This window comes from Microdochium trichocladiopsis (genome assembly GCF_020744255.1).
Source record: "Microdochium trichocladiopsis strain MPI-CAGE-CH-0230 chromosome Unknown B0I36scaffold_2, whole genome shotgun sequence".
Taxonomy (NCBI): Eukaryota; Fungi; Ascomycota; class Sordariomycetes; order Xylariales; family Microdochiaceae; genus Microdochium; species Microdochium trichocladiopsis.
This window is the reverse complement of record NW_025763545.1, coordinates 4594956-4622061: the sequence shown is the minus strand read 5'-3', so window position 1 is coordinate 4622061 and position 27106 is coordinate 4594956. Positions and strand designations below refer to the sequence as shown.

Here is a 27106-nt window from a genome sequence, read left to right as displayed (position 1 = left end):
CGCATCTTGTGGTTTGAGGCTGCACACCCTCACTATTTTTACATCTCACGATATTCTTTGGTGTTTCACACATGTTTTTCATTTCATTCACTCAATCATGCACCCTGTTTATGAATAGTCCCACGCATCATTCCATCCCTATGCTTCCACGAATGTTTCCACACAAAAGTCGTGCCACAATATCCAGATGATCCTATCTACTTCCACCCAGTTTCATAAGTACACAGTCCTCCACCTACGGCCGTATACACAGAAGGCCTCCGCAAGTGCTACAAACGTAACACCAATACCTCCTCCAAGCGCGCTGCAAAGAGAGACCCTCTCCACATCCAGCCTCTGCTAGTTCTGAACACCCGCCACTGCGGACAAGTCACGTCAAGTCCGGGAGCTACCGCTCCCCGTGGCCAAGGCACCACCAAGTACCCATAGACATGTTCAACACTCGCCCTCCGGACCAGACCCAACTACTGTTGCAGGCAAGTTGGAAGTGCGCCAGCGAAAGGAAGACGAGGAGGAAGAAAGGTGCGCGCCCGCGCGACCGGGGCCCTGCAATGTCACACCACTACCATCCGGCTGCACCACATCCTCACACAACTGCCGCCCTCCCTCCCGGAGAGAGCCAAGCACACTCACAGCCCTCTGCAAGGCTGCCTCACTCTGAGTTGGATCCACCAACTGAGTCAGAACAAACTTCACGCGCTCAGCGACGTACTCACCAATCTCGCTCGCCATCTGCTCGATCACCAGCCCCGTCTCCGTCGGTGCTTCACGTCCTGCTGTCCCGCTCCTCGTCCCTTTCCGAAACCGAGACAATAATGGTGACTCCTCTCCCCAGGACTCACCATCCTCCTGGCTGCTACCGGACACCTCAATCCGTCGCCTCTTCCGCCCTCGCTCCAAACGAGGCGGTGAACTAGGACACGACGAAGACGAGATCATCACAGGCACCGCTGCTGACCCGGATAAGCCTGCCCTGCCAGGGCGAGGCGTGCATGGCACCAGAGACTCACGCTCCATAGACTCGTCCTCCGAACTTGAACAAGTCGAGCTCCCTAGGGACACCGCCCCAAAGTCGCCCTGCTCCCTATCCTTCACCACGAAGGAACCGATCGACCACCTGTCGCTCTCCTCCGAGTCGTCTACAACTCCTCGTCAGCGTCCGCACACGTGTCCATCCATGACACTTACCATCTCCGCGAGGCCCACGTGCCTCTGTCAACAAATAGTCGCCCACCGAGCGACCCCGCATCCCGCTAGTATCGTCCCTCGAGTTCCCGCCAGGAATGAAAAGAAGAGAAGAATGGAAATCCCCCCCATCTTCTGGGAGGGTGCACACCCTCCCTTTGTAGTTTGCCAAGTAGGCAGCAACTGACCCAGTTGCATGCCCAAAAGAGTAACGAAACTGGGCCACCAGCCCCGTTTCTGATAGGTGGAGCGGTAGGGTCCAGGGACCCACTCTGTCAACGGTCAACGCCCATCTTACAAGTGAATCATACAGAGCTCGCACCAAATGCTCGCTAGATGGGCGTTCTGATTCGCTCAAATCGCGAAATATTCCCTGTCGTATCCACTTTGGTCAACGAACTTCGTTGACGACGACCCCTTGGCTCGCCGTCGCCTCGTCCGTCTGTTGGTCACGCGCCATGCCACCTTCGGCGTCAGCCACGCTCCCACACTCTGTGTTTGTTGTTGCATAGCCATGGTTTCTCTCTGTGAGTAGAAAATATGATTTCATCATCTCACTTCCGTGGTTATTCGCCACGTCGCTACGCTCGTGTGGCACAGGGCTGCCGCCCCGTACCCCGCGGTTCCGGAAAAGAAGTACCTCTTTTTAAGGAATTTAGTGGTACCAGACCACCAGCATGCTTGAGCTTACACGCATCGGCCCACATGAGGCTGTACTCTCGTACTGTTTCACGCATCTCACGATTCTTTCTGGTGGTTTGTTCTACCACCACACATCTCATTTCATTCAGTCATTCATTCACTCCGCTCATTTGTTGTTCCACCCTGTTTGTTCCAAGGTGCATTCATTTCATTGTTTGTTCACTGAACTGGTTATTCATTCACTCCGTTCGTTTCAATCATACATGACTCTATACGCTCCATCACACGGCTGGTCTGATGCACTGCTTCCTGCAGACACCCCGTCTACACCACACGACCGAGAGACCTCCGCAAGGTCTACCACGCCTCTGAAGTGAGCCGCCAGCACTGGCTGGTCAGGGGGAAGACACCAGCGTCTCGCTACGCTCCGAGCGATCATCGGCCTCACGGCCCTGCATGGACTCCTGCTCCGAAGAGGAATCCTCCCAAAGATCAGTCCCCTCCAAGACATAGCCAGACAGCTGGCCCTCACGCATACTGTCCGTCTCCTCCGAGATCGTAAACACAGCCCGAGGCTGACAGGCAAAAAAGTGCTCGTCCCTCCTCCCATGACTCATCCAGAGCTGCGAGCCATCTCGCTCTACCACACGGCCGTGTCCGACCGTGATGAAGGGGAAAGGCACCACCAACCTGTTGCCAAACAGACAGACACACTCCAGCGTGTTTCGACTCATACATACCTGGCAGTCCACCAGACGCGACTCCCCTACAGGGTACTCGGCTACCTGCACGCAGAACCCATCTTGCCCCTCCCTCGTCGGCGGCCGGAAAAGAGTGCTCACACCACCACGCACTCCCTTGCTCACGACCGGCGTCACGTTCGCATAACCCTGCGAGTCCACAAAGTAAGTCACAAGAGCTGCTCGACCAGCTCGATCTCGTTCCTCGTCCGGGACCAAAATCGTCATCGTCCTCCCTGCCGACGCAGAGGGCAGGCACACCCGGCCCGCCACAGATCCTGCAATACAAGACCCCGTCTCACCAAGTAAGCGACGCAGCGCACGCCCACTCCCTGGCGCTATGAACCCCGACGCCTCCAGCGCCTCATCTACCGGCGGACGAGAGTCCACCACAAACGTCTTCAGTCCCAGCATCGACGTACCTAGGCAGAACCCATCCTGCCCTTCCTTGCACTCCGCGCATCGCAAGCCGGGAAGACACGCTTCCCATAGTGCCCTCTCCATCCTGGTTCGAAGAAAGAAAAGAAGAAAGAAAGAACAACCTTCCTCCGTCTTTGTTGTGCCACTCCGTTGTTGTCGCGTCCGCTGTCGTTCCCCCCGGGAATGAAAGAGGAAGAGAAAAGAAACTCCCTTTGCTTTCTCTGGGGAGGGCTCCCGCCCTCCTTTGTAGTTTGCCATGTGGGAGAAAGTGGCCCACTTTCGTCCCTTTTAGGTAACAGATATGGGCCAGCAGGCCCATCTCTGATAGGGTAGCAAGAGATGGAGCGAGGCTCCACTCTGTCAACGGTCAACGCCCATCTTACAAGTGAATCATACAGAGCTCGCACCAAATGCTCGCTAGATGGGCGTTCTGATTCGTCCAAAGGCCAAATTATTCCCTGTCGTATCCACTTTGGTCAACGAACTTCGTTGACGACGACCCCTTGGCTCGCCGTCGCCTCGTCCGTCTGTTGGTCACGCGCCATGCCACCTTCGGCGTCAGCCACGCTCCCAGCTTCCAGCGTTGTTGTTGCATAGCCATGGTGTTTCTACTAGTAGTAACAATATGATTTCATCATTGCTCTTCGAGGTGAGCGCCAGGGTCCTGCGGACCACGGCACAGGGGGCTTCCCCCTGTAACCCCCTTCTTTCCGGAATAGAAGTACCTCTTTTTGACAGCATGCAGTCAAAGTAATAAAGGCATGCTCTAGGGCACGCATCTTTGCACAAGTGAGGCTCCACTTCTACAGCATTTCACGCATCTCACGATACTTTCTGGTGTTTTCCACACTGCACAGGTTACTTGTTCCACATATTGCCATTCGTCCCCTCATGGGTTCACTCTCATTCTTACTCATCGTCCCATGTTCAACTTCGCACCACAGTGCGACACAGCCTACGCTACCGAGCACATACTCCAGCAAGGATGCAGCCTCAACTGCAGAGGGTCACCAAGACCTGGAAAAAGAAGACACGTCCCGGGTATGCCACACATCCATGCACCACCGGCACACCCAAAGCTCACCCACGCTCGCAATAGATGCAACACCTCCCTCGTCCACACCGAGGACTCGGACGCAGCACCAACCCCTGGTTGATTCTGCCAGTAGTCATATGCTTGTCTCAAAGATTAAGCCATGCATGTCTAAGTATAAGCAATTATACAGCGAAACTGCGAATGGCTCATTACATCAGTTATCGTTTATTTGATAGTACCTTACTACTTGGATAACCGTGGTAATTCTAGAGCTAATACATGCTAAAAACCCCGACTCACGAAGGGGTGTATTCTCCAAGGCCTCCTGCCATCCAATGATTAGCTCGTGCCAGCATATGTAATGCCTGTCATCCACCGCTGCTCTCTTACCATCGCCAAAGGTCCTCCCAGGTAGGACCGCTCGTGCCACATGTGAACGCCTCTCGTCCCCATCGCTAGTGATCATGCCGCTCCACGCAAGGAATCAACGCTTCCACCGGAATCTCCTCGTCTGCCGACTCATCCTGTGCTTCCACCAGCCCCTCCGGCGCAACCATGACCTCGGCTCCCCTCGTAGTAGACTGTCGCCCTTTCCCCTCCCGGGATCGCACCGCCCCGCGTGCCTGGAAATACGCTCGTCGCCCCGCCGACTACAACGTTAGCCACTGCCGTGACCACTTCCTGACGGCCTCCGCCAACATCCGCCCCACGAGGTCGGATAGTCAAGGTAAGACCTACTCGAATCTTCGGCCCCTCCTTCCCAGTCGTGCTCCCTACGGAAGACATCGTTCCACAGCCTCGCCCTGCAACTAGCAAGTATCACTCCGTCACGTCAGCCTCCGTCCGACAACGACTACTATCTCGGCATCCTGCCATCTCACAGCGCTGCAACGCACCCCCGTGCACTGCATCCATCCAGGACGTTCACCTCCGGCAAACACATACCAACGTATCCTACCGCTCCCGCAACACCTCACTCCGTTCTTATCGCCCCGCTGCTGTTTTCCGCCGGAAAATGAAAAGAAGGAAGAAGAGAAATCCTTTGCTCTCTCCTGGGGAGGGCCTCAGCCCTCCCTTATGTAAATCCATGTGGGTCTCTGGTTTGCCCACCAGAGCCCTAAAAGGGTAACCAGACTGGGCCAGCAGGCCCAGTTCTGATTGGAAGGTAAGCGGGGGGTCAGGACCCACCCGCGTCAACGGTCAACGCCCATCTTACAAGTGAATCATACAGAGCTCGCACCAAATGCTCGCTAGATGGGCGTTCTGATTCGTCCAAAGGCCAAATTATTCCCTGTCGTATCCACTTTGGTCAACGAACTTCGTTGACGACGACCCCTTGGCTCGCCGTCGCCTCGTCCGTCTGTTGGTCACGCGCCATGCCACCTTCGGCGTCAGCCACGCTCCCAGCTTCCAGCGTTGTTGTTGTTATAGCCATATGTTCTACTAGTAGTAACAGCATTCATTCTTCATGTCTCTTCGAGTTATTCGCCACGGCTGCTGCGCAGCTAGTGGCACAGGGCTGCCGCCCCGTACCCCGCGGTTCCGGAAAGGAAGTACCTCTTTTTAACATTACTAGCGGTAATCGTAGGGTAAAAGCATGCTTACACAGCACGCATGGTCCCGGGAGAAGCGAGGCACACTTGTTGGTGCCGTCGAAGGGGGTAGGAGCTTAGGGTTAGAAAAAAGGGAGCGCCCCAGCGCGACCCAGGGCCTCTAGAAAAGATACTCTCATCACTCTGTTTTACGTACATCACTCATTTCATTTCGTGGTTTGTTCTACCAGTTCATTCTATTCATTTCATTCATGGTTCTGTCTCTGTCTGTAGTCGGTGCATCTTCGCACCTGCTGGGTGGGGGAAGTGAGGCCCCACTGCACTAGTGTTGGAGTCATCTCGCGATGTTCTGTGGTGGTTCGTGCACCACCAGGGGAGGGAGAAAAGGGAGGAAGTCTCACGACCAAACTACTCCCGTATCCAGGCGCGCCAGTCACCTGCTATCGCAAAGGCCGGACATCTCTGAGGTCTGCCGAAGACCATCTCCCCGACGGTCCAACGTGGTCCCCCAAGCAGGATCACCTGCCCAGCAACGCCCACGGCGTGCATCATGGCCACCGAGCAGCATGTCTGCCGCCCCTATGGTAACGATACCACCCCAGTGGCAACGAGTCTCATCACCGACACAACCGCGTGCGGACGCGGCTCTCCTGGGTACATGACCCAGAACGTGAAGACAACCTTCCGCTGCTTCCAATGCTCCGCATCAGTCCAAGAAGCCGGCCTGGCCGAGATGATCCAACTCATACCGTCCCGCTGCTCCCCTCCCGGGCTCTTCCGCCCCCAAGCGGTCCTGTCACACACCCACTGACAGACAAAGTGCAGACGGTCAAGAAGGGGCTCTAGCTGCCATCCTGCCAACGCAACAAACTCGCCCAGCTCGGTCTCGTCAATCCCAGACGGCCCACAGGCCGTCCTCTGCCGGTAGCCAAACGCGTGCGCCACGCATCCATGGCCGCTCGTCCACTCTGCGTCCCTCGTACAAGCCTCTCCGTCCCTGCCACAGCAGTGAACAACCATCGGTCCCCGAGGACTACCAACCAAACTCCGTGGGAACAAGTACGCAGGAACACATCCTGCACGCACCACCATCACCGGACTATGGTGCTTCTGTCGCTCCCGCTCCTCCTCCTCCACGATGCCTTGCATCTGCTCGATCCATCTCGTCCACTGCTCCTCAGTCATCGCCCCCTTCGGCGACTGCACGTCCTCCGTCCCACCGCCACTCCCCGTGTCGTCCATCCTGCCTTCGCAGAGAGAAAGAAGAAAAAAGAAGAACAACTCACCCTCCGGTATGGTTGTGCACCCCGTGTTGAAGCGCCGCTTGGTTTTCTCCGAAAATGAATGAGGAAGAAAGAGAACTCCTTTGCTCTGTTCTTGGAAGGGCCCCAGCCCTTCCTTTAGTATCTTCGAAGGTGGTAGAAACTGACCCAGTTTCGTCCCAAATAGGTAACCAGACTGGGCCAGCAGGCCCAGTTCTGATTGGAAGGTAAGCGGGGGGTCAGGACCCACCCGCGTCAACGGTCAACGCCCATCTTACAAGTGAATCATACAGAGCTCGCACCAAATGCTCGCTAGATGGGCGTTCTGATTCGTCCAAAGGCCAAATTATTCCCTGTCGTATCCACTTTGGTCAACGAACTTCGTTGACGACGACCCCTTGGCTCGCCGTCGCCTCGTCCGTCTGTTGGTCACGCGCCATGCCACCTTCGGCGTCAGCCACGCTCCCACACTCTGTGTTTGTTGTTGCATATCCATGGTTTCTCTTTGCAGTAGAAAATATGATTTCATCATCTCACTTCCGTGGTTATTCGCCACGTCGCTACGCTCGTGTGGCACAGGGCTGCCGCCCCGTACCCCGCGGATCCGGAACTCTAGCTCTCTTTTTAAGGAATTTATCGGTACCAGACCGAAAGCATGCTTGAAGGCACGCATCTTGGATTGAATGAAGCTGCACACACACAGCGTTTGCAGGATCTCACGATGTTTTTGGGTGGTTTACTCCACCTTTTAGTTCAATCACTCCGCTCATTGTTGGTTCCACTAGTCATTTCATTCATTTCACAAGACTGCCCACGCTACTTGTGGTTCCTCTGCACCGCTCATGCTATGGTCACGACAAATCTCCACACTGCCCACTCACGTGTGCATCCTCCGTCCACTGATCCCCAGACTGTCAAGCTCGTTCGGCCCTCGCAACACTACTACGTCACCGACATACTACAAACCGAAGCAACATCATGCAAAGACGACCTACAACATTCTCACGATGTCGCTAGCAAGGCTGGTCATACCCCATAGACCAGGGAACACCATCGATCCTGCGCACATACCATCTGCCATCCATGGTCTGGGTCAGCTCCGCCTCCTGCATCTCGATCGCGTGAGCCACCAAACTCAACAGCCGTAAGGCCCGCCTCGCACTGCTCGCAAAGCCAACAGGTGTCTGGAAGACAATCCCTACACAGTGAATAGCCTCAAGGCAACACACCAGGTTGCCGTACTGCCACTGCGCAGGTGTGCAATGACGATCCATCAGGTGAAAAAGCGCCTCCGGCGTCCAGCTACTCTTCTTGACAACAGCGCACTTCGTCGCAGCCAGGATCTCTCCCCACATCCTCCGGTCTCTCTTCGTCGGCTCATCGCCATGAGCTCCGCGCACCAGCTGATGCACAAGCCAATGCATACGCTTCACGAGCCACTCCACGTACTGAAAGCCCATCTGGGCCTCCGTGGTCACCCGCTCCACCGCGGCCGGGTATCTCATCACGCGCACCCGAACATTCGTCTGCGCCGCCCAGCGACACAAACACTCCACCAGCGTCCCGCCGGACAAGTCCACGGCCACCAGAGCCGTGTCCAGACCAAAGACATCCGCCATAGCGGACACGAGATCACTCACCTCCTCCGGAGAACAGCTTGTCAGCCTCCGCTTCCCCCACGCCACAGCGTGCGACCCCTCGTCCACGACGGGAAGGTAGGCAGCCCCAGCAGCCTGCCCATCATCTCCGACCGCGGTGAACCACGTCTCCAGGACCCTCCGAGGCCCCAGAAACAGACACCCGTCCGTCTCCTCCATGTCTTCCGACAGCGAAGAGGGCTCCTCTCTCGCCCTCATAACTCCTCCGGAGAAAAGAAGAAAGAAAAAGAAAGAAAGCGCAACCCTCCCGTCGTTGCTGCACCCCGTGTTGCCGCTCCACTGTTGTTTCCCCCGGAAAAATAAAATAGAAGGAAAGAAATGCTCGACCCTCCCATTCTTGGAAGGGCCCCAGCCCTTCCTTTAGTATCTTCGAAGGTGGTAGAAACTGACCCAGTTTCGTCCCAAATAGGTAACCAGACTGGGCCAGCAGGCCCAGTTCTGATTGGAAGGTAAGCGGGGGGTCAGGACCCACCCGCGTCAACGGTCAACGCCCATCTTACAAGTGAATCATACAGAGCTCGCACCAAATGCTCGCTAGATGGGCGTTCTGATTCGTCCAAAGGCCAAATTATTCCCTGTCGTATCCACTTTGGTCAACGAACTTCGTTGACGACGACCCCTTGGCTCGCCGTCGCCTCGTCCGTCTGTTGGTCACGCGCCATGCCACCTTCGGCGTCAGCCACGCTCCCACACTCTGTGTTTGTTGTTGCATATCCATGGTTTCTCTTTGCAGTAGAAAATATGATTTCATCATTTTACTCTCGTAGTTATTCGCCACGTCGCTACGCTCGTGTGGCACAGGGCTGCCGCCCCGTACCCCGCGGTTCCGGAAAGGAAGTACCTCTTTTTAACATTACTAGCGGTAATCGTAGGGTAAAAGCATGCTTACACAGCACGCATGGTCCCGGGAGAAGCGAGGCACACTTGTTGGTGCCGTCGAAGGGGGTAGGAGCTTAGGGTTAGAAAAAAGGGAGCGCCCCAGCGCGACCCAGGGCCTCTAGAAAAGATACTCTCATCACTCTGTTTTACGTACATCACTCATTTCATTTCGTGGTTTGTTCTACCAGTTCATTCTATTCATTTCATTCATGGTTCTGTCTCTGTCTGTAGTCGGTGCATCTTCGCACCTGCTGGGTGGGGGAAGTGAGGCCCCACTGCACTAGTGTTGGAGTCATCTCGCGATGTTCTGTGGTGGTTCGTGCACCACCAGGGGAGGGAGAAAAGGGAGGAAGTCTCACGACCAAACTACTCCCGTATCCAGGCGCGCCAGTCACCTGCTATCGCAAAGGCCGGACATCTCTGAGGTCTGCCGAAGACCATCTCCCCGACGGTCCAACGTGGTCCCCCAAGCAGGATCACCTGCCCAGCAACGCCCACGGCGTGCATCATGGCCACCGAGCAGCATGTCTGCCGCCCCTATGGTAACGATACCACCCCAGTGGCAACGAGTCTCATCACCGACACAACCGCGTGCGGACGCGGCTCTCCTGGGTACATGACCCAGAACGTGAAGACAACCTTCCGCTGCTTCCAATGCTCCGCATCAGTCCAAGAAGCCGGCCTGGCCGAGATGATCCAACTCATACCGTCCCGCTGCTCCCCTCCCGGGCTCTTCCGCCCCCAAGCGGTCCTGTCACACACCCACTGACAGACAAAGTGCAGACGGTCAAGAAGGGGCTCTAGCTGCCATCCTGCCAACGCAACAAACTCGCCCAGCTCGGTCTCGTCAATCCCAGACGGCCCACAGGCCGTCCTCTGCCGGTAGCCAAACGCGTGCGCCACGCATCCATGGCCGCTCGTCCACTCTGCGTCCCTCGTACAAGCCTCTCCGTCCCTGCCACAGCAGTGAACAACCATCGGTCCCCGAGGACTACCAACCAAACTCCGTGGGAACAAGTACGCAGGAACACATCCTGCACGCACCACCATCACCGGACTATGGTGCTTCTGTCGCTCCCGCTCCTCCTCCTCCACGATGCCTTGCATCTGCTCGATCCATCTCGTCCACTGCTCCTCAGTCATCGCCCCCTTCGGCGACTGCACGTCCTCCGTCCCACCGCCACTCCCCGTGTCGTCCATCCTGCCTTCGCAGAGAGAAAGAAGAAAAAAGAAGAACAACTCACCCTCCGTCTCGTTGTTCCGTCCCGACTGTCGCTCTGCTATTGCTTGCTCCTGCAAAGTAGAAGGAAGAAATGTCCTGCCAGTTCATTCTTCGAGGAGGGCTCCCGCCCTCCCTTTGTACTTTCAAGGTTGGTCCAAAGTGGCCCACTTTGTCCCTTTTAGGTAACGGATTGTGGCCAGCAGGCCACATCCTCATAGGTCAAACAGGTAGGTCCAAGGACCCACTCTGTCAACGGTCAACGCCCATCTTACAAGTGAATCATACAGAGCTCGCACCAAATGCTCGCTAGATGGGCGTTCTGATTCGCTCAAATCGCGAAATATTCCCTGTCGTATCCACTTTGGTCAACGAACTTCGTTGACGACGACCCCTTGGCTCGCCGTCGCCTCGTCCGTCTGTTGGTCACGCGCCATGCCACCTTCGGCGTCAGCCACGCTCCCACACTCTGTGTTTGTTGTTGCATAGCCATGGTTTCTCTCTGTGAGTAGAAAATATGATTTCATCATTCACTCTCGTGTATTAAGCAGCGTCGCTACGCTCGAGCTGCACAGGGCTGCCGCCCCGTACCCCGCCGATCCGGAACTCTAGCCATCTTTTTAAGGAATTTATCGGTACCAGACCGAAAGCATGCTTGAAGGCACGCATCTTTGTGGGGTGAAGCCACAACTTGTGACTGTTAGTGCATCTCACGATGATTACTGGTGTTTCGCACACTACTTTCATTGCATCACTCCGCTCTTCTGGTTGTTCCACTACACATTTCATTTGATTGTTCATCTACTTGGTTGTTCCACGATGCACTTCGTCTACTATTCATCACTCATTTCATTTGCTCATTTGTTCATGTCACAGATCATTTCATTCACTGCAGTTCTACTTCCTAGTTGCACAGCCTCCTGCCCGAGTAAAGGACACCGTCCTGTCCTACAAGGATCATGGTAATACCGATGCATCGCACGATGTTCTCCGGCGCACAGCACCAGAGGAAGAAAGGAGGAAAGAAGGGAAAAGGCTTCGCCACCTCACCTACCTGGTCTGAACACACCTCTCCCTCTCCCGGGAAGAGAGAATAGCACCCAAGAGAAGAATCCTCCCTCATGACAACGCACCTCCACGGTACAACCCGTGCATCCACCCGGAAGAACCCTCTGCTAGGGATCTGGCTCCTCGTTCTCTTGTCCTCCTGCCCGCAAGTCGGAAGCACTGGGCTGTTTCGGCACACATGCCTTCAAGCAAGCCAAAGGCTGGCGAACATCTCCACGCCGCCTCTCACGGCAGCACCTTCGCGCTCCTGACTCTACTGCCGCTTGCCCCCGCTCGCGGCTCACAGACAGCCTGTCGGACTGACTTCCACTGCCGAACCAAGGTCGTTGCTCCAACCAGACGCCCATGTCCTCCTGCGACACACTCTCCACTAGAGCTCGTCCCTCGCCCGCCTGTGCTAGCGCACGCAACCACTGACGCACACTCTCACCCTGCCCACTCCGCTCGGGCAGAACAATAACAGTCAAAGACCACACATCTCCGCCCTCCTGGCCACAAGAGAAGAGACCATCCTGTTCCTTCCTGACGAACCACCGCGAGGCACAAGTGCCCAGCCGTCGGTACCACACACCGACATCTGCACTCCGTCCAAGGAGAGTAGTAACGATCCTCCAGTCCCCGTCCCGCTCTCGCACCTCTGTCTCCCCAGACAAGATAGAAGCCGCACTTACCCGTGCCCGCATCTCCAAGTAAAGGCTGCCCAGCCTTGTCAGGACTCGAATAGATCCCTCGTCCCCAACGATACCTGCCCTCCGGAAGGCAGCGTCCATCCTGGTTCCAAGGAAAGAGAAAAAAAAGAAAAGTGCACAACGATCCCCTGTTGTGGTACTCCGTCTGCCGCTCTGCTGTTTTCCTCCAAGAATGAAGGAAAGAAGGAAGAGAATGTCTGCACCCCATCCATCTCTTGGAAGGGCCCCAGCCCTTCCTTTAGTATCTTCGAAGGTGGTAGAAACTGACCCAGTTTCGTCCCAAATAGGTAACCAGACTGGGCCAGCAGGCCCAGTTCTGATTGGAAGGTAAGCGGGGGGTCAGGACCCACCCGCGTCAACGGTCAACGCCCATCTTACAAGTGAATCATACAGAGCTCGCACCAAATGCTCGCTAGATGGGCGTTCTGATTCGTCCAAAGGCCAAATTATTCCCTGTCGTATCCACTTTGGTCAACGAACTTCGTTGACGACGACCCCTTGGCTCGCCGTCGCCTCGTCCGTCTGTTGGTCACGCGCCATGCCACCTTCGGCGTCAGCCACGCTCCCACACTCTGTGTTTGTTGTTGCATAGCCATGGTTTCTCTCTGTGAGTAGAAAATATGATTTCATCATTTTACTCTCGTGGTTATTCGCCACGTCGCTACGCTCGTGTGGCACAGGGCTGCCGCCCCGTACCCCGCGGTTCCGGAAAAGAAGTACCTCTTTTTAAGGAATTTATCTGCACAAGCAGGGTAAAAGCATGTCTTAGGACACGCATCTTGGTGGGTGAAGCTGCACACACACAGCGTTTGCAGGATCTCACGATCTTTTTAGGTGGTTTGTTCCACTTCTTAGTCAATCATTTCATGCAATCACTCTGTTCATTTGTCTGTGGTTCCACGGATCACGCTGCTCATCATCATGTCTGCTCACGCCGTGCATGTACTGGTTCGACTGACACAGTCTTTCTATTACCTCCTGCTACCACTCCGATTCTATGCTCTGCCGACACTGAAAACACACAAGCCCACCCAGGGCTGCACAACACGGAGAAGTGCCCCGCACCGACCAACAGCCAAGCTGCACCACGATACTCTCGCGGAGGATGACCCAGGGCTCACGCCCCAGGCTCCCAGGAAATCGTCCTCATCACACTGATCATGGACTCATGCTGCTTACCATCAACACGATACCGCCAGAAGGTGAAATGCACGTCACGCGTCCCACTGCCGTTCCTCATCTCGCCCGACCGGGCCGAAAGCACCCAGAGACCACGCTCCATATAGTCCTCCGAGCGCTCCGGTTCCCAGAACCAGGTATACACGAAAGGCTCCCGCCCGCATGCAAGTAGCCTCGGTCGAACTACCTCGAGGAAGTTCTCCATATCATGATCCGAGATCTCACCCTTCGGTGCTGGTGTAAAGCAACACTGTCGTCCATCTCTCCGACGCTCACAGGGGCACCGCCAACGGCCCCATGACTGACAAGAAGCAGGGAAGCCCCTCCGGCTCCCGCACTGATGCCAACGCTCTATCTGTCCCGGACAGACATCGCTGCGCACAAAGAGCCACCAGTCGAGCACCGCCTGGTCGTGCACCGTCCTCTCTGATCGTCTCACTCCTCCGGTATCGCACAACTTCTCCCACTCCGTATGCGCAATCTCCTCCCGGATCTTCTCGTTGCGCTCCCGCATCGCCACGGTCTTCCGCAACCGCGACATATCCACGCTATCCGCTTTCGCCATCTCCGCCACCGCGCGGTTCACATCTCTGACCATCTCGCTCCACTCCACATCTGCCTGCCGTCAGTCATGCCTCGTTCCCACCATCGGCATAGATTTCTTGCTACCACAGTAGCCTGCCGCTCCCGCGTCTCTCAGGATCAAATACCTTCAGCAACAGCCGACTCCGTCGCGCCCTCTACTCGACTCTCCGTCCCAGAGGTACCGCGCAAGCGCGAAAGGAGACCCATCTCGAATTCCTCGCTCTGGGGAACACCCTCCGTGTACTGTTCTCGTCCCTGCTATCGCTCTGCTATTGCTTGCTCCTGCAAAGTAGAAGGAAGAAATGTCCTGCCAGTTCATTCTTCGAGGAGGGCTCCCGCCCTCCCTTTGTATCCAAGGAATGTGGGAGAAAGTGGCCCACTTTCGTCCCTTTTAGGTAACAGATATGGGCCAGCAGGCCCATCTCTGATAGGGTAGCAAGAGATGGAGCGAGGCTCCACTCTGTCAACGGTCAACGCCCATCTTACAAGTGAATCATACAGAGCTCGCACCAAATGCTCGCTAGATGGGCGTTCTGATTCGCTCAAATCGCGAAATATTCCCTGTCGTATCCACTTTGGTCAACGAACTTCGTTGACGACGACCCCTTGGCTCGCCGTCGCCTCGTCCGTCTGTTGGTCACGCGCCATGCCACCTTCGGCGTCAGCCACGCTCCCACACTCTGTGTTTGTTGTTGCATAGCCATGGTTTCTCTCTGTGAGTAGAAAATATGATTTCATCATTTTACTCTCGTAGTTATTCGCCACGTCGCTACGCTCGTGTGGCACAGGGCTGCCGCCCCGTACCCCGCGGTTCCGGAAAAGAAGTACCTCTTTCTGACAGCATTCGGTACCAGACTAAAAGCATGTTTTAGGACATGCATCTTTTGAGGGCATGCACACACAGTGTTCTGCAGATCTCACGATCCTTCTTGGTGGTTAGTGCACCACACTTCATCTCATTTCATTCAATCAGTCACGCTGTTCAATTTCTATCGTTCCTCTTATTCATGCACGCAGCTTCCACTACTTATGATACATCCATCTCATCCTGTCTCAAGCCTGCTGCTGCACTACGCATCGCATGGTCCCTAATTCCACCTTGACCACAAAAGAAAACCACCGTCGACTCCGTCTCTACGCCAGCTCATCGCCACGTACTAGTCCAGCTCCGGCGGGACGATGCACAACTGAATGTTAAAAGAAAGGGTAGCTCTCCGAGCAGCCAAGCGGGGAGAACAAAGACGGCCCGCAGCGGCCTGTACACTAACCAGAACGTAAGCCATACTAACCAAGTACCACTGCTCACGCGTGCAATGCGCATCAACGAAATGATGCAGATCTTCCAATCGGCCCACAGGATCCTGGGAAGAATGCCTCCAGCACATAGAACAGATCCTATGAGAGCGCAGCTCACGCACCACCGGCACATCGAAAGACACACACGCATCACCGCGCCGCGCTGCAGCAGACGCCATGGCAAGCACAAGCCCCGCGAAATACGGAACAAGCCCCGACACCACAGGGCTCCTCTCCCCCTCCGTGGAAGGCAACGGCCGACTCTCCATGGTCAGCCCACGGTCCCGCGCCCAGCGCAGAAGGGAAGTAGACAACAGTCGCTCCGCACCCTGCAACTCGGACAAAGTCCCGCGACCACACCGAGTCATCACTCCATCTAACATCGCCTCCAGCTCTAGCGCAACAGTCAAGCGAAGATCCGGGTCCTGCGAGGACACCTGATCCAACCACTGCTCCGAGGTCTGACTCCATCCTACCAAGTATTGATCCTCAGCACACTCCATTCTGCTCGACCCCCGGTCAGGGAAGACCAGTCACAACCGTTCCTCTCTCACGTCCACCAGGACGCTACTGTAAGAAAACAAAGCGCCACAAGCGCTCCTCCTCTCTGCCTTCGTACACAACCAAGCCTTGCTCGTGTTCCGACGCCGCGCAGCGGCTATCTGAGGGGACCACCAGTCCCCGTGCTGCCTCCGCTCCTCCTAATCGCTCACTGTCGTTCGTGTCGCCGATGCACGCAGTGCATCAGTAGGCTTGGTTCTTGGCCACAAGAACAAAGGGAAAAGAAAATCCAAAGGACAACTCCTCCGTCTCGTTGTTCCGTCCCGACTGTCGCTCTGCTATTGCTTGCTCCTGCAAAGTAGAAGGAAGAAATGTCCTGCCAGTTCATTCTTCGAGGAGGGCTCCCGCCCTCCCTTTGTACTTTCAAGGTTGGTCCAAAGTGGCCCACTTTGTCCCTTTTAGGTAACGGATTGTGGCCAGCAGGCCACATCCTCATAGGTCAGCCAGTCGTGGAGGCAGGCTCCACTCTGTCAACGGTCAACGCCCATCTTACAAGTGAATCATACAGAGCTCGCACCAAATGCTCGCTAGATGGGCGTTCTGATTCGCTCAAATCGCGAAATTATTCCCTGTCGTATCCACTTTGGTCAACGAACTTCGTTGACGACGACCCCTTGGCTCGCCGTCGCCTCGTCCGTCTGTTGGTCACGCGCCATGCCACCTTCGGCGTCAGCCACGCTCCCACACTCTGTGTTTGTTGTTGCATAGCCATGGTTTCTCTCTGTGAGTAGAAAATATGATTTCATCATCTCACTTCCGTGGTTATTCGCCACGTCGCTACGCTCGTGTGGCACAGGGCTGCCGCCCCGTACCCCGCGGTTCCGGAAAAGAAGTACCTCTTTTTAAGGAATTTATCGGTACCAGACCGAAAGCATGCTTGAAGGCACGCATCTTGGATTGAATGAAGCTGCACCACTACGCTTCTGCACACATCTCACGATCTTTTCTGGTGTTTGTTTCACTGCACACATTACATTTCATTTCATGCAATCACTCCATTCTTCTGATTGTTCCACTGGTTATTCCATCACTCCGTTTCTTATTATACTGGACACATGCTCCCCATACACGATCTCCATTCCTCCACATGCATGTACTATAACTCTGACTGCCTACTCATAGCCTTCTTGCCTTTGCCCCGCTTGGGCACACGGATCCTCGTCCTGTTCTCCTCTGCCCACGTCGAAGAGTCATACTGCTTCGCACCCACGTTCGCAGCAGCCCTCATACTAGGAAAAGTCTTTCCGTAGTCCAAAGCGCTTCGGGAAAAACCCACGGGCACTTCCTTGCCGAGCGGACACCTGATCCTCAGGAAACAATAGTTAGCACGATACGACGACCACTGCACATCCGTGCCTACCTGTACTCTTGCGGCTCCTGCCTCACACTGAGACCCTTTTCGCCCAGATGCAAAAGCAAACTCTGCCGATCACCCGGATGGCGAACAGAACAAACCTCGGGTCCCCCCTCGTCAATCTCCGACCACCCGGAATACTTCACACGCATTGACTGCTTACTGTCCGGACGCATGTCATCGGCCACCCAGTAGCCTCGCTGCGCAAACGTGATATGGGGGAAAAGCGAGAAGACCACTCCTCGCCCGGTCAAATACGTACCCACCATGGTACCATACACCCGGCTGGTAATCACCTCCTGCACCCGCATCTTCAGCCGCACAACGTGGACCACCGACAAGAGCCCATGCTCTCCGCGCGTCAAACACGCGACAGACCCCTCCGGGAGTCCCGTCCACTCTCCCAGCGTGTGTCGACAGGATCCCCCGCTCACAGCATAGCCACAACGCAGCAGATACTGCATCACCTCCGACTGCGCCGCCCCAGGCGGGCATAGCACGTCCAACGAGAACGCACCCGTGGCCAACTGCCACTTCGTCTTCCATGACATACCGACAGCCCCAAGAAGGGCCGTCCCGGTTACCACCGCGTTCTGCTTCCGCAGCATGTCGAGAAACCGTCTCGGCTCCGTCACGCCGAACATCCAGAACAAATCGCGCCTCCGGGCGACCTCAGCACCACTGGCAGATGACTCCCCGTCACCCATCGTATCGCCAGCTCCGCAGCGCACACAAGATCGAAGAAAGAGAGAGGAACAAAGACAACCTTTGTTTCCTCCAACAAAAGGGCAGCCCCTACCCTTATACCCTCCAGGCCCCGCCCATCGCCTCCCCCTCGGGCCAATCAGCCCCCGGCACATGGTCTCCGACCCACTCTCCGCGTTTCGCGCTAGCCAAGTCCGGGTTCCAGTGGCCACAGCCACCGTCCCCTTCAATAGTACGACTGTTCGCCCTTCGGCTCCCAGTCTATTAGGTAAGCGGTAGGGTCAGGACCCACCCGCGTCAACGGTCAACGCCCATCTTACAAGTGAATCATACAGAGCTCGCACCAAATGCTCGCTAGATGGGCGTTCTGATTCGTCCAAAGGCCAAATTATTCCCTGTCGTATCCACTTTGGTCAACGAACTTCGTTGACGACGACCCCTTGGCTCGCCGTCGCCTCGTCCGTCTGTTGGTCACGCGCCATGCCACCTTCGGCGTCAGCCACGCTCCCACACTCTGTGTTTGTTGTTGCATAGCCATGGTTTCTCTCTGTGAGTAGAAAATATGATTTCATCATCTCACTTCCGTGGTTATTCGCCACGTCGCTACGCTCGTGTGGCACAGGGCTGCCGCCCCGTACCCCGCGGTTCCGGAAAAGAAGTACCTCTTTTTAAGGAATTTATCGGTACCAGACCGAAAGCATGCTTGAAGGCACGCATCTTGGATTGAATGAAGCTGCACCACTACGCTTCTGCACACATCTCACGATCTTTTCTGGTGTTTGTTTCACTGCACACATTACATTTCATTTCATGCAATCACTCCATTCTTCTGATTGTTCCACTGGTTATTCCATCACTCCGTTTCTTATTATACTGGACACATGCTCCCCATACACGATCTCCATTCCTCCACATGCATGTACTATAACTCTGACTGCCTACTCATAGCCTTCTTGCCTTTGCCCCGCTTGGGCACACGGATCCTCGTCCTGTTCTCCTCTGCCCACGTCGAAGAGTCATACTGCTTCGCACCCACGTTCGCAGCAGCCCTCATACTAGGAAAAGTCTTTCCGTAGTCCAAAGCGCTTCGGGAAAAACCCACGGGCACTTCCTTGCCGAGCGGACACCTGATCCTCAGGAAACAATAGTTAGCACGATACGACGACCACTGCACATCCGTGCCTACCTGTACTCTTGCGGCTCCTGCCTCACACTGAGACCCTTTTCGCCCAGATGCAAAAGCAAACTCTGCCGATCACCCGGATGGCGAACAGAACAAACCTCGGGTCCCCCCTCGTCAATCTCCGACCACCCGGAATACTTCACACGCATTGACTGCTTACTGTCCGGACGCATGTCATCGGCCACCCAGTAGCCTCGCTGCGCAAACGTGATATGGGGGAAAAGCGAGAAGACCACTCCTCGCCCGGTCAAATACGTACCCACCATGGTACCATACACCCGGCTGGTAATCACCTCCTGCACCCGCATCTTCAGCCGCACAACGTGGACCACCGACAAGAGCCCATGCTCTCCGCGCGTCAAACACGCGACAGACCCCTCCGGGAGTCCCGTCCACTCTCCCAGCGTGTGTCGACAGGATCCCCCGCTCACAGCATAGCCACAACGCAGCAGATACTGCATCACCTCCGACTGCGCCGCCCCAGGCGGGCATAGCACGTCCAACGAGAACGCACCCGTGGCCAACTGCCACTTCGTCTTCCATGACATACCGACAGCCCCAAGAAGGGCCGTCCCGGTTACCACCGCGTTCTGCTTCCGCAGCATGTCGAGAAACCGTCTCGGCTCCGTCACGCCGAACATCCAGAACAAATCGCGCCTCCGGGCGACCTCAGCACCACTGGCAGATGACTCCCCGTCACCCATCGTATCGCCAGCTCCGCAGCGCACACAAGATCGAAGAAAGAGAGAGGAACAAAGACAACCTTTGTTTCCTCCAACAAAAGGGCAGCCCCTACCCTTATACCCTCCAGGCCCCGCCCATCGCCTCCCCCTCGGGCCAATCAGCCCCCGGCACATGGTCTCCGACCCACTCTCCGCGTTTCGCGCTAGCCAAGTCCGGGTTCCAGTGGCCACAGCCACCGTCCCCTTCAATAGTACGACTGTTCGCCCTTCGGCTCCCAGTCTATTAGGTAAGCGGTAGGGTCAGGACCCACCCGCGTCAACGGTCAACGCCCATCTTACAAAGCCTCCTCGCACTCAACTCCGTACCGATCCCCCAGGATCAAAAGCGCGCACAGCGCATACACCAGCTGGAACAGCCCAAGGTCGCCTCTGCTCCCTACTCGCCTGAACTGCACCGCCACGGGACAGCGACACCGCCGCCACTCGCCCCCGGCAACACAGAACCTGCACTGCACCGCAAGCCTTCTCTCCAGGCTCTCGAAAGCCGACTCCACCCGAGTCGGACATAGGCTCCTCAGCGTCTCATCCTTCTCATAGCAACAGAGCACCGCCCAGTGGAAGACCTCCTTCCTCGACAGCACTTCTGCCCCCGCCATTTCCTGGCTCCATATGTCCTCCGTCTCCATGTGAATTTGGTGCTCCCGGCACCACCCGCGCAGCGCTCCTTCCGCGTCCTCCGCAGCCCTGTCCCAGGTTCCCCAGCCTTCCATCTGGTATGCATCACATACCATCCTACCGATCCGGTCGTTCAGTGCCCTCACTTCCTCAGCTCCCGTCCCGGTACTACCCGCCCGCAACCAGCGGTCGCTTGGCTCACGCCATGGTATCCAAAAGAGGGAGCGCCCCAGCGCGACCTTCTCTCCGCGCATCCTCGAGAAAGAAAGAAAAAACAGCCTCCGTTCTCTGTTTGCACTCCGTTGTCGTCGTTCCCCTATGTTTCCGCCGGAAATGAAAAGAAAGAGAAAGATCGTCCCTCCCATTCTCCAGCAACGGAGGGCTGCGCCCTCCTTATGTAAATCCAAGTGGGGCCAGAACTGACCCAGTTCCTGTCCCAAAAGGGTAGTCGATATGGGCCAGCAGGCCCATCTCTCATAGGTCAAACAGGTAGGTCCGAAGGACCCACTCTGTCAACGGTCAACGCCCATCTTACAAGTGAATCATACAGAGCGCCCATACAAATGGTCGCGAAGATGGGCTGTGATTCGTCCAATCGACGAAATATTCCCTGTCGTATCCACTTTGGTCAACGAACTTCGTTGACGACGACCCCTTGGCTCGCCGTCGCCTCGTCCGTCTGTTGGTCACGCGCCATGCCACCTTCGGCGTCAGCCACGCTCCCAGCTTCCAGCGTTGTTGTTGTTATAGCCATATGTTCTACTAGTAGTAACAGCATTCATTCTTCATGTCTCTTCGAGTTATTCGCCACGGCTGCTGCGCAGCTAGTGGCACAGGGCTGCCGCCCCGTACCCCGCGGTTCCGGAAAGGAAGTACCTCTTTTTAACATGCGAGGTGGTACCAGACTAAAAGCATGCTTCAGGACATGCATCTTGTTGGGGCAAATGAAGCCCCACACTAGTAGTATTTAAAAATCTCACGATCTTTTCTGGTGTTTTGTTTCACTGCACACTCATTTTAATCATTCACTCTGTTCAATTACTTAGTTCTACTGATTACTCCGCTCACGACATTGTTTCACTAGTGCACTCTGTTTCATTCATCCTACTGTCGCAGGCTACTGCTCGCATGCTGATCGCATAAGAAAGGTACTCTGTTATCCTCATCCTGATCTGCTACGTACGGGTGCACCCCGTCTAAGTCCTGCATCCTCCAGTTCCACCAGTGTCCTGTGGTCATCCTCACCTCGTGTCTCGTGCATCCCACGCGCGCATCATCCAGCCTGTCTGCGCTATGCTGTCTTGGTTCCCCAGGAACGCGAACCGAAACGTCGTAGCTCCTCCTCCACGCCACGGTCATTCTTCCCGAAGTACCTGTAAAAGGTAGCCCACTGCTCCTTCACATCAACCGGTTGAAAGGTAGCACCCTGCGTGCCACCTGACATCGTGAAGGCGGCCACGACCACGAGCCGACCATGGTCCCCATCTTCCTCATGAGTGGTACTCTCGACAAAGGCAAGCGACACGCTGTGCCCATTGCGCTCATCTACAAACAGCTCCACGTCGGCTGATTTGTCCCAGTCCCCGGGGGTCCTGAGGCGCATCACAGTCCAAGAGTGATACTGACAGTCACCACTTTGTGCTCCAACCGTCTCGCGCGAAAGTGTTCTCATAACCAGTGCACCCAACTGGTGAAATGCCCACCGGGCTTCCTCATCTCGTCTCCACAGGCGACAATACCTGAGCTCCTCCTCTCCCTTCCGAGGGAAATCATCACACACCGTCCCGTCGTGCCGCACCACCGCCGTGCACTGCAGCTTGCCTGGATCATCAAAATCCAGCTTGATCAGACGATCAACCAGGGTCTCCACCTGTCTCAGCTCCTCCACAGTAAAGCTGGTCCAGTCCCCTATGCCTGGAAACCACCGTGCATCCATATCTTTTGGCACGCTCCGCTGCCCCCGTCTCGGCTTGGATCTAAGATCCTGCGCCATCCGCAAGTCAACCATCCTCGACGTCCCGCCCTCACCCATCATCTCTCCGATGAAGAACAAGTGATCGCCCCTTCGTGTCGTCGTCGTGCTCATCAAGTGAAGCACGATTGCTGCACTCCGTGCAAAAGGAAAGAAGAAGAAAGAAAAAGAAGCAACCGTCCCTCTGTTGCTGCACCCCGTGTTCCCGCCCCGCTATTCTTTTCGCCGAAAAATAAAAAGGAGGGAAGAAATGAAATCCTCTGCATTCTTCCAGGGAGGGCTCCCGCCCTCCTTTGTAGTTTGCCATGTGGGAGAAAGTGGCCCACTTTCGTCCCTTTTAGGTAACAGATATGGGCCAGCAGGCCCATCTCTGATAGGGTAGCAAGAGATGGAGCGAGGCTCCACTCTGTCAACGGTCAACGCCCATCTTACAAGTGAATCATACAGAGCTCGCACCAAATGCTCGCTAGATGGGCGTTCTGATTCGTCCAAAGGCCAAATTATTCCCTGTCGTATCCACTTTGGTCAACGAACTTCGTTGACGACGACCCCTTGGCTCGCCGTCGCCTCGTCCGTCTGTTGGTCACGCGCCATGCCACCTTCGGCGTCAGCCACGCTCCCACACTCTGTGTTTGTTGTTGCATAGCCATGGTTTCTCTCTGTGAGTAGAAAATATGATTTCATCATTCACTCTCGTGTATTAAGCAGCGTCGCTACGCTCGAGCTGCACAGGGCTGCCGCCCCGTACCCCGCCGATCCGGAACTCTAGCCATCTTTTCTGACAGCATGCGGATTAAGTAATAAAAGCATGTTTTAGGACATGCATCTTCTAGTTTTGAAGCCACACTTCCCCAGTGTTTGTTGCATCTCACGATCTTTCTTGGTGTTTTGTTCCACTTCTCACTTCATGTCATTCACTTCGTTCATTGTTGGTTCCACTAGTCATTTCATTCATTTCATTCCATCGTTTCATAGATCGACCAAGTCGCACGGCTCGTACAACTCGCCTCCAACCTGACGTGAATTCTACTATCCCGTGATAGCTCATGCTCACCACGACCAGTCTCCGACAGGTCCACTAGGCCATCGGTCAGCACAGCCGACATCCCGCGCACAAGTGCACCCAGGCACCTCACCTGTCCACCGCGCCGCTCAGTCATAAGCACCGCAACAATGCTTGCTGCAAAAGTTTAGCCAAGCACCACAAATGACTTCCAGCTCCGGCTCCTCGAGAGCCTCGGCTAGCAAGCGAAAAGCAATGGCGCCCATGAAGAATCCGAACCCGACAGCGTCGGCTGGGCCCCAGACAAGGAAGCCTCTCTTCTCCTCCATAGAAGAAAGAATGCTCTGTCCCGAAGCACCGCATGCCTCCATGCCATACCGGTTACAGTGGGTCCGAACCAGCTGCCAGACACGGCCAGCACAGCGCTCCTCCTCCGGCTCCCCAGCAAGATCCTCACACATACAGTGCCAAGCCTGCCCTGGCTCATCACTGTCCTCCAGTTGTTGGAAGATATGCTGCGCACATCCCACATACGACAATATCAGCTCCGGCTTCGTCAACGTCCCCGACTGCTCCATACCTCCCATAGGTAGATCCACGGACACCAAGTCCAGATCCAACTGCCGCGCCCATCGCGCCAGTACAGACCACAGCATCTGCTCCACGCGTGCCAGGGAAAGAGAACCATCAGCTGCCTCCAGCACCACACACACCTGTGACAAAAGACGCTCCGCCATGTCCTCCTTCTGCTCCTTCGGTCGCACTCTCAGCGCGTGCCACACTCCAAGCGGCACAATCCACGCCTCAGAACCCTCCCGGTCTTCTTCATACTCCTCCGCGCCTTCCCAGGCCGGGACAGCTCCCACTCCCGTGTCGCCCAGCTCTCCTCCAGTGTACCCGCTCCCAGCGGACATGAACTCCTCCACGGGCACAAAGCCCGGAGTTGATCCACCAACTCTCACATACCTCGTTCCCACAGCAGAGCTCGCCATCGTCCCTCCGCTGCTTCCAATGCTCCGCCGCCCAGGTACAGAAAAAAGAACAAAAGGTCCCCTACTTTGTATCGTCCCTGCTATCGCTCCGCTGTTGTTTGCTGCTGCAAAGAAAGGAAGAAAGAATGCCGCACCCCAACATCTTTCCAGGAGGGCTCCCGCCCTCCCTATGTACTTTCAAGGTTGGTCCAAACTGACCCAGTTTGTCCCGATTAGGTAACGGATTGTGGCCAGCAGGCCACATCCTCATAGGTCAGCCAGTCGTGGAGGCAGGCTCCACTCTGTCAACGGTCAACGCCCATCTTACAAGTGAATCATACAGAGCTCGCACCAAATGCTCGCTAGATGGGCGTTCTGATTCGTCCAAAGGCCAAATTATTCCCTGTCGTATCCACTTTGGTCAACGAACTTCGTTGACGACGACCCCTTGGCTCGCCGTCGCCTCGTCCGTCTGTTGGTCACGCGCCATGCCACCTTCGGCGTCAGCCACGCTCCCACACTCTGTGTTTGTTGTTGCATAGCCATGGTTTCTCTCTGTGAGTAGAAAATATGATTTCATCATTCACTCTCGTGTATTAAGCAGCGTCGCTACGCTCGAGCTGCACAGGGCTGCCGCCCCGTACCCCGCCGATCCGGAACTCTAGCCATCTTTTCTGACAGCATGCGGATTAAGTAATAAAAGCATGTTTTAGGACATGCATCTTCTAGTTTTGAAGCCACACTTCCCCAGTGTTTGTTGCATCTCACGATCTTTCTTGGTGTTTTGTTCCACTTCTCACTTCATGTCATTCACTTCGTTCATTGTTGGTTCCACTAGTCATTTCATTCATTTCATTCCATCGTTTCATAGATCGACCAAGTCGCACGGCTCGTACAACTCGCCTCCAACCTGACGTGAATTCTACTATCCCGTGATAGCTCATGCTCACCACGACCAGTCTCCGACAGGTCCACTAGGCCATCGGTCAGCACAGCCGACATCCCGCGCACAAGTGCACCCAGGCACCTCACCTGTCCACCGCGCCGCTCAGTCATAAGCACCGCAACAATGCTTGCTGCAAAAGTTTAGCCAAGCACCACAAATGACTTCCAGCTCCGGCTCCTCGAGAGCCTCGGCTAGCAAGCGAAAAGCAATGGCGCCCATGAAGAATCCGAACCCGACAGCGTCGGCTGGGCCCCAGACAAGGAAGCCTCTCTTCTCCTCCATAGAAGAAAGAATGCTCTGTCCCGAAGCACCGCATGCCTCCATGCCATACCGGTTACAGTGGGTCCGAACCAGCTGCCAGACACGGCCAGCACAGCGCTCCTCCTCCGGCTCCCCAGCAAGATCCTCACACATACAGTGCCAAGCCTGCCCTGGCTCATCACTGTCCTCCAGTTGTTGGAAGATATGCTGCGCACATCCCACATACGACAATATCAGCTCCGGCTTCGTCAACGTCCCCGACTGCTCCATACCTCCCATAGGTAGATCCACGGACACCAAGTCCAGATCCAACTGCCGCGCCCATCGCGCCAGTACAGACCACAGCATCTGCTCCACGCGTGCCAGGGAAAGAGAACCATCAGCTGCCTCCAGCACCACACACACCTGTGACAAAAGACGCTCCGCCATGTCCTCCTTCTGCTCCTTCGGTCGCACTCTCAGCGCGTGCCACACTCCAAGCGGCACAATCCACGCCTCAGAACCCTCCCGGTCTTCTTCATACTCCTCCGCGCCTTCCCAGGCCGGGACAGCTCCCACTCCCGTGTCGCCCAGCTCTCCTCCAGTGTACCCGCTCCCAGCGGACATGAACTCCTCCACGGGCACAAAGCCCGGAGTTGATCCACCAACTCTCACATACCTCGTTCCCACAGCAGAGCTCGCCATCGTCCCTCCGCTGCTTCCAATGCTCCGCCGCCCAGGTACAGAAAAAAGAACAAAAGGTCCCCTACTTTGTATCGTCCCTGCTATCGCTCCGCTGTTGTTTGCTGCTGCAAAGAAAGGAAGAAAGAATGCCGCACCCCAACATCTTTCCAGGAGGGCTCCCGCCCTCCCTATGTACTTTCAAGGTTGGTCCAAACTGACCCAGTTTGTCCCGATTAGGTAACGGATTGTGGCCAGCAGGCCACATCCTCATAGGTCAGCCAGTCGTGGAGGCAGGCTCCACTCTGTCAACGGTCAACGCCCATCTTACAAGTGAATCATACAGAGCTCGCACCAAATGCTCGCTAGATGGGCGTTCTGATTCGTCCAAAGGCCAAATTATTCCCTGTCGTATCCACTTTGGTCAACGAACTTCGTTGACGACGACCCCTTGGCTCGCCGTCGCCTCGTCCGTCTGTTGGTCACGCGCCATGCCACCTTCGGCGTCAGCCACGCTCCCACACTCTGTGTTTGTTGTTGCATAGCCATGGTTTCTCTCTGTGAGTAGAAAATATGATTTCATCATTCACTCTCGTGTATTAAGCAGCGTCGCTACGCTCGAGCTGCACAGGGCTGCCGCCCCGTACCCCGCCGATCCGGAACTCTAGCCATCTTTTCTGACAGCATGCGGATTAAGTAATAAAAGCATGTTTTAGGACAT

The 27106-nt window shown here is 55.7% G+C and overlaps 8 protein-coding genes across 8 annotated transcripts; 3 read left to right on the top strand and 5 right to left on the bottom strand.

Annotated features, from left to right (window-relative positions):
* Positions 1 to 173: 173 nt before the first annotated feature.
* B0I36DRAFT_316372 (uncharacterized protein) lies at positions 174 to 1231 on the bottom strand. The gene has a single exon (XM_046153021.1). It carries the CDS (start codon positions 1015 to 1017, stop codon positions 436 to 438), a length of 582 nt encoding a protein of 193 aa, XP_046017592.1. The 5' UTR covers positions 1018 to 1231; the 3' UTR covers positions 174 to 435.
* Positions 1232 to 6126: 4895 nt separating this feature from the next.
* Positions 6127 to 7226, top strand: B0I36DRAFT_346415 (uncharacterized protein; the record flags this gene model as incomplete). The annotated part of the gene is made up of 3 exons (XM_046156460.1): positions 6127 to 6230; positions 6391 to 6868; positions 7155 to 7226. The coding sequence occupies 3 exons, from the start codon at positions 6127 to 6129 to the stop codon at positions 7224 to 7226; spliced, it is 654 nt and encodes a 217-aa protein (XP_046017591.1).
* Positions 7227 to 9883: 2657 nt separating this feature from the next.
* Positions 9884 to 10719, top strand: B0I36DRAFT_428849 (uncharacterized protein; the record flags this gene model as incomplete). Its single annotated transcript, XM_046162470.1, has 2 exons — positions 9884 to 9987; positions 10148 to 10719. 2 exons carry the CDS (start codon positions 9884 to 9886, stop codon positions 10677 to 10679), a joined length of 636 nt encoding a protein of 211 aa, XP_046017590.1. The 3' UTR covers positions 10680 to 10719.
* Positions 10720 to 11840: 1121 nt separating this feature from the next.
* B0I36DRAFT_346413 (uncharacterized protein) lies at positions 11841 to 12618 on the top strand (the record flags this gene model as incomplete). The annotated part of the gene is made up of 2 exons (XM_046156459.1): positions 11841 to 11984; positions 12115 to 12618. The coding sequence occupies 2 exons, from the start codon at positions 11841 to 11843 to the stop codon at positions 12616 to 12618; spliced, it is 648 nt and encodes a 215-aa protein (XP_046017589.1).
* A 677-nt stretch (positions 12619 to 13295) lies between these two features.
* On the bottom strand, positions 13296 to 14398 carry B0I36DRAFT_316363 (uncharacterized protein). Its single transcript, XM_046153020.1, has 2 exons — positions 14241 to 14398; positions 13296 to 14145 (listed from the first exon to the last, which is right to left on the bottom strand). Exons 1-2 carry the CDS (start codon positions 14320 to 14322, stop codon positions 13469 to 13471), a joined length of 759 nt encoding a protein of 252 aa, XP_046017588.1. The 5' UTR covers positions 14323 to 14398; the 3' UTR covers positions 13296 to 13468.
* Positions 14399 to 16827: 2429 nt separating this feature from the next.
* On the bottom strand, positions 16828 to 18087 carry B0I36DRAFT_316359 (uncharacterized protein). Its single transcript, XM_046153019.1, has 2 exons — positions 17333 to 18087; positions 16828 to 17273 (listed from the first exon to the last, which is right to left on the bottom strand). Exons 1-2 carry the CDS (start codon positions 18031 to 18033, stop codon positions 17069 to 17071), a joined length of 906 nt encoding a protein of 301 aa, XP_046017587.1. The 5' UTR covers positions 18034 to 18087; the 3' UTR covers positions 16828 to 17068.
* Positions 18088 to 18712: 625 nt separating this feature from the next.
* On the bottom strand, positions 18713 to 19972 carry B0I36DRAFT_316357 (uncharacterized protein). Its single transcript, XM_046153018.1, has 2 exons — positions 19218 to 19972; positions 18713 to 19158 (listed from the first exon to the last, which is right to left on the bottom strand). The coding sequence occupies exons 1-2, from the start codon at positions 19916 to 19918 to the stop codon at positions 18954 to 18956; spliced, it is 906 nt and encodes a 301-aa protein (XP_046017586.1). The 5' UTR covers positions 19919 to 19972; the 3' UTR covers positions 18713 to 18953.
* A 1739-nt stretch (positions 19973 to 21711) lies between these two features.
* B0I36DRAFT_316353 (uncharacterized protein) lies at positions 21712 to 22802 on the bottom strand. The gene has a single exon (XM_046153017.1). The coding sequence runs from the start codon at positions 22656 to 22658 to the stop codon at positions 21864 to 21866; it is 795 nt and encodes a 264-aa protein (XP_046017585.1). The 5' UTR covers positions 22659 to 22802; the 3' UTR covers positions 21712 to 21863.
* Between the last annotated feature and the right edge of the window lie 4304 nt (positions 22803 to 27106).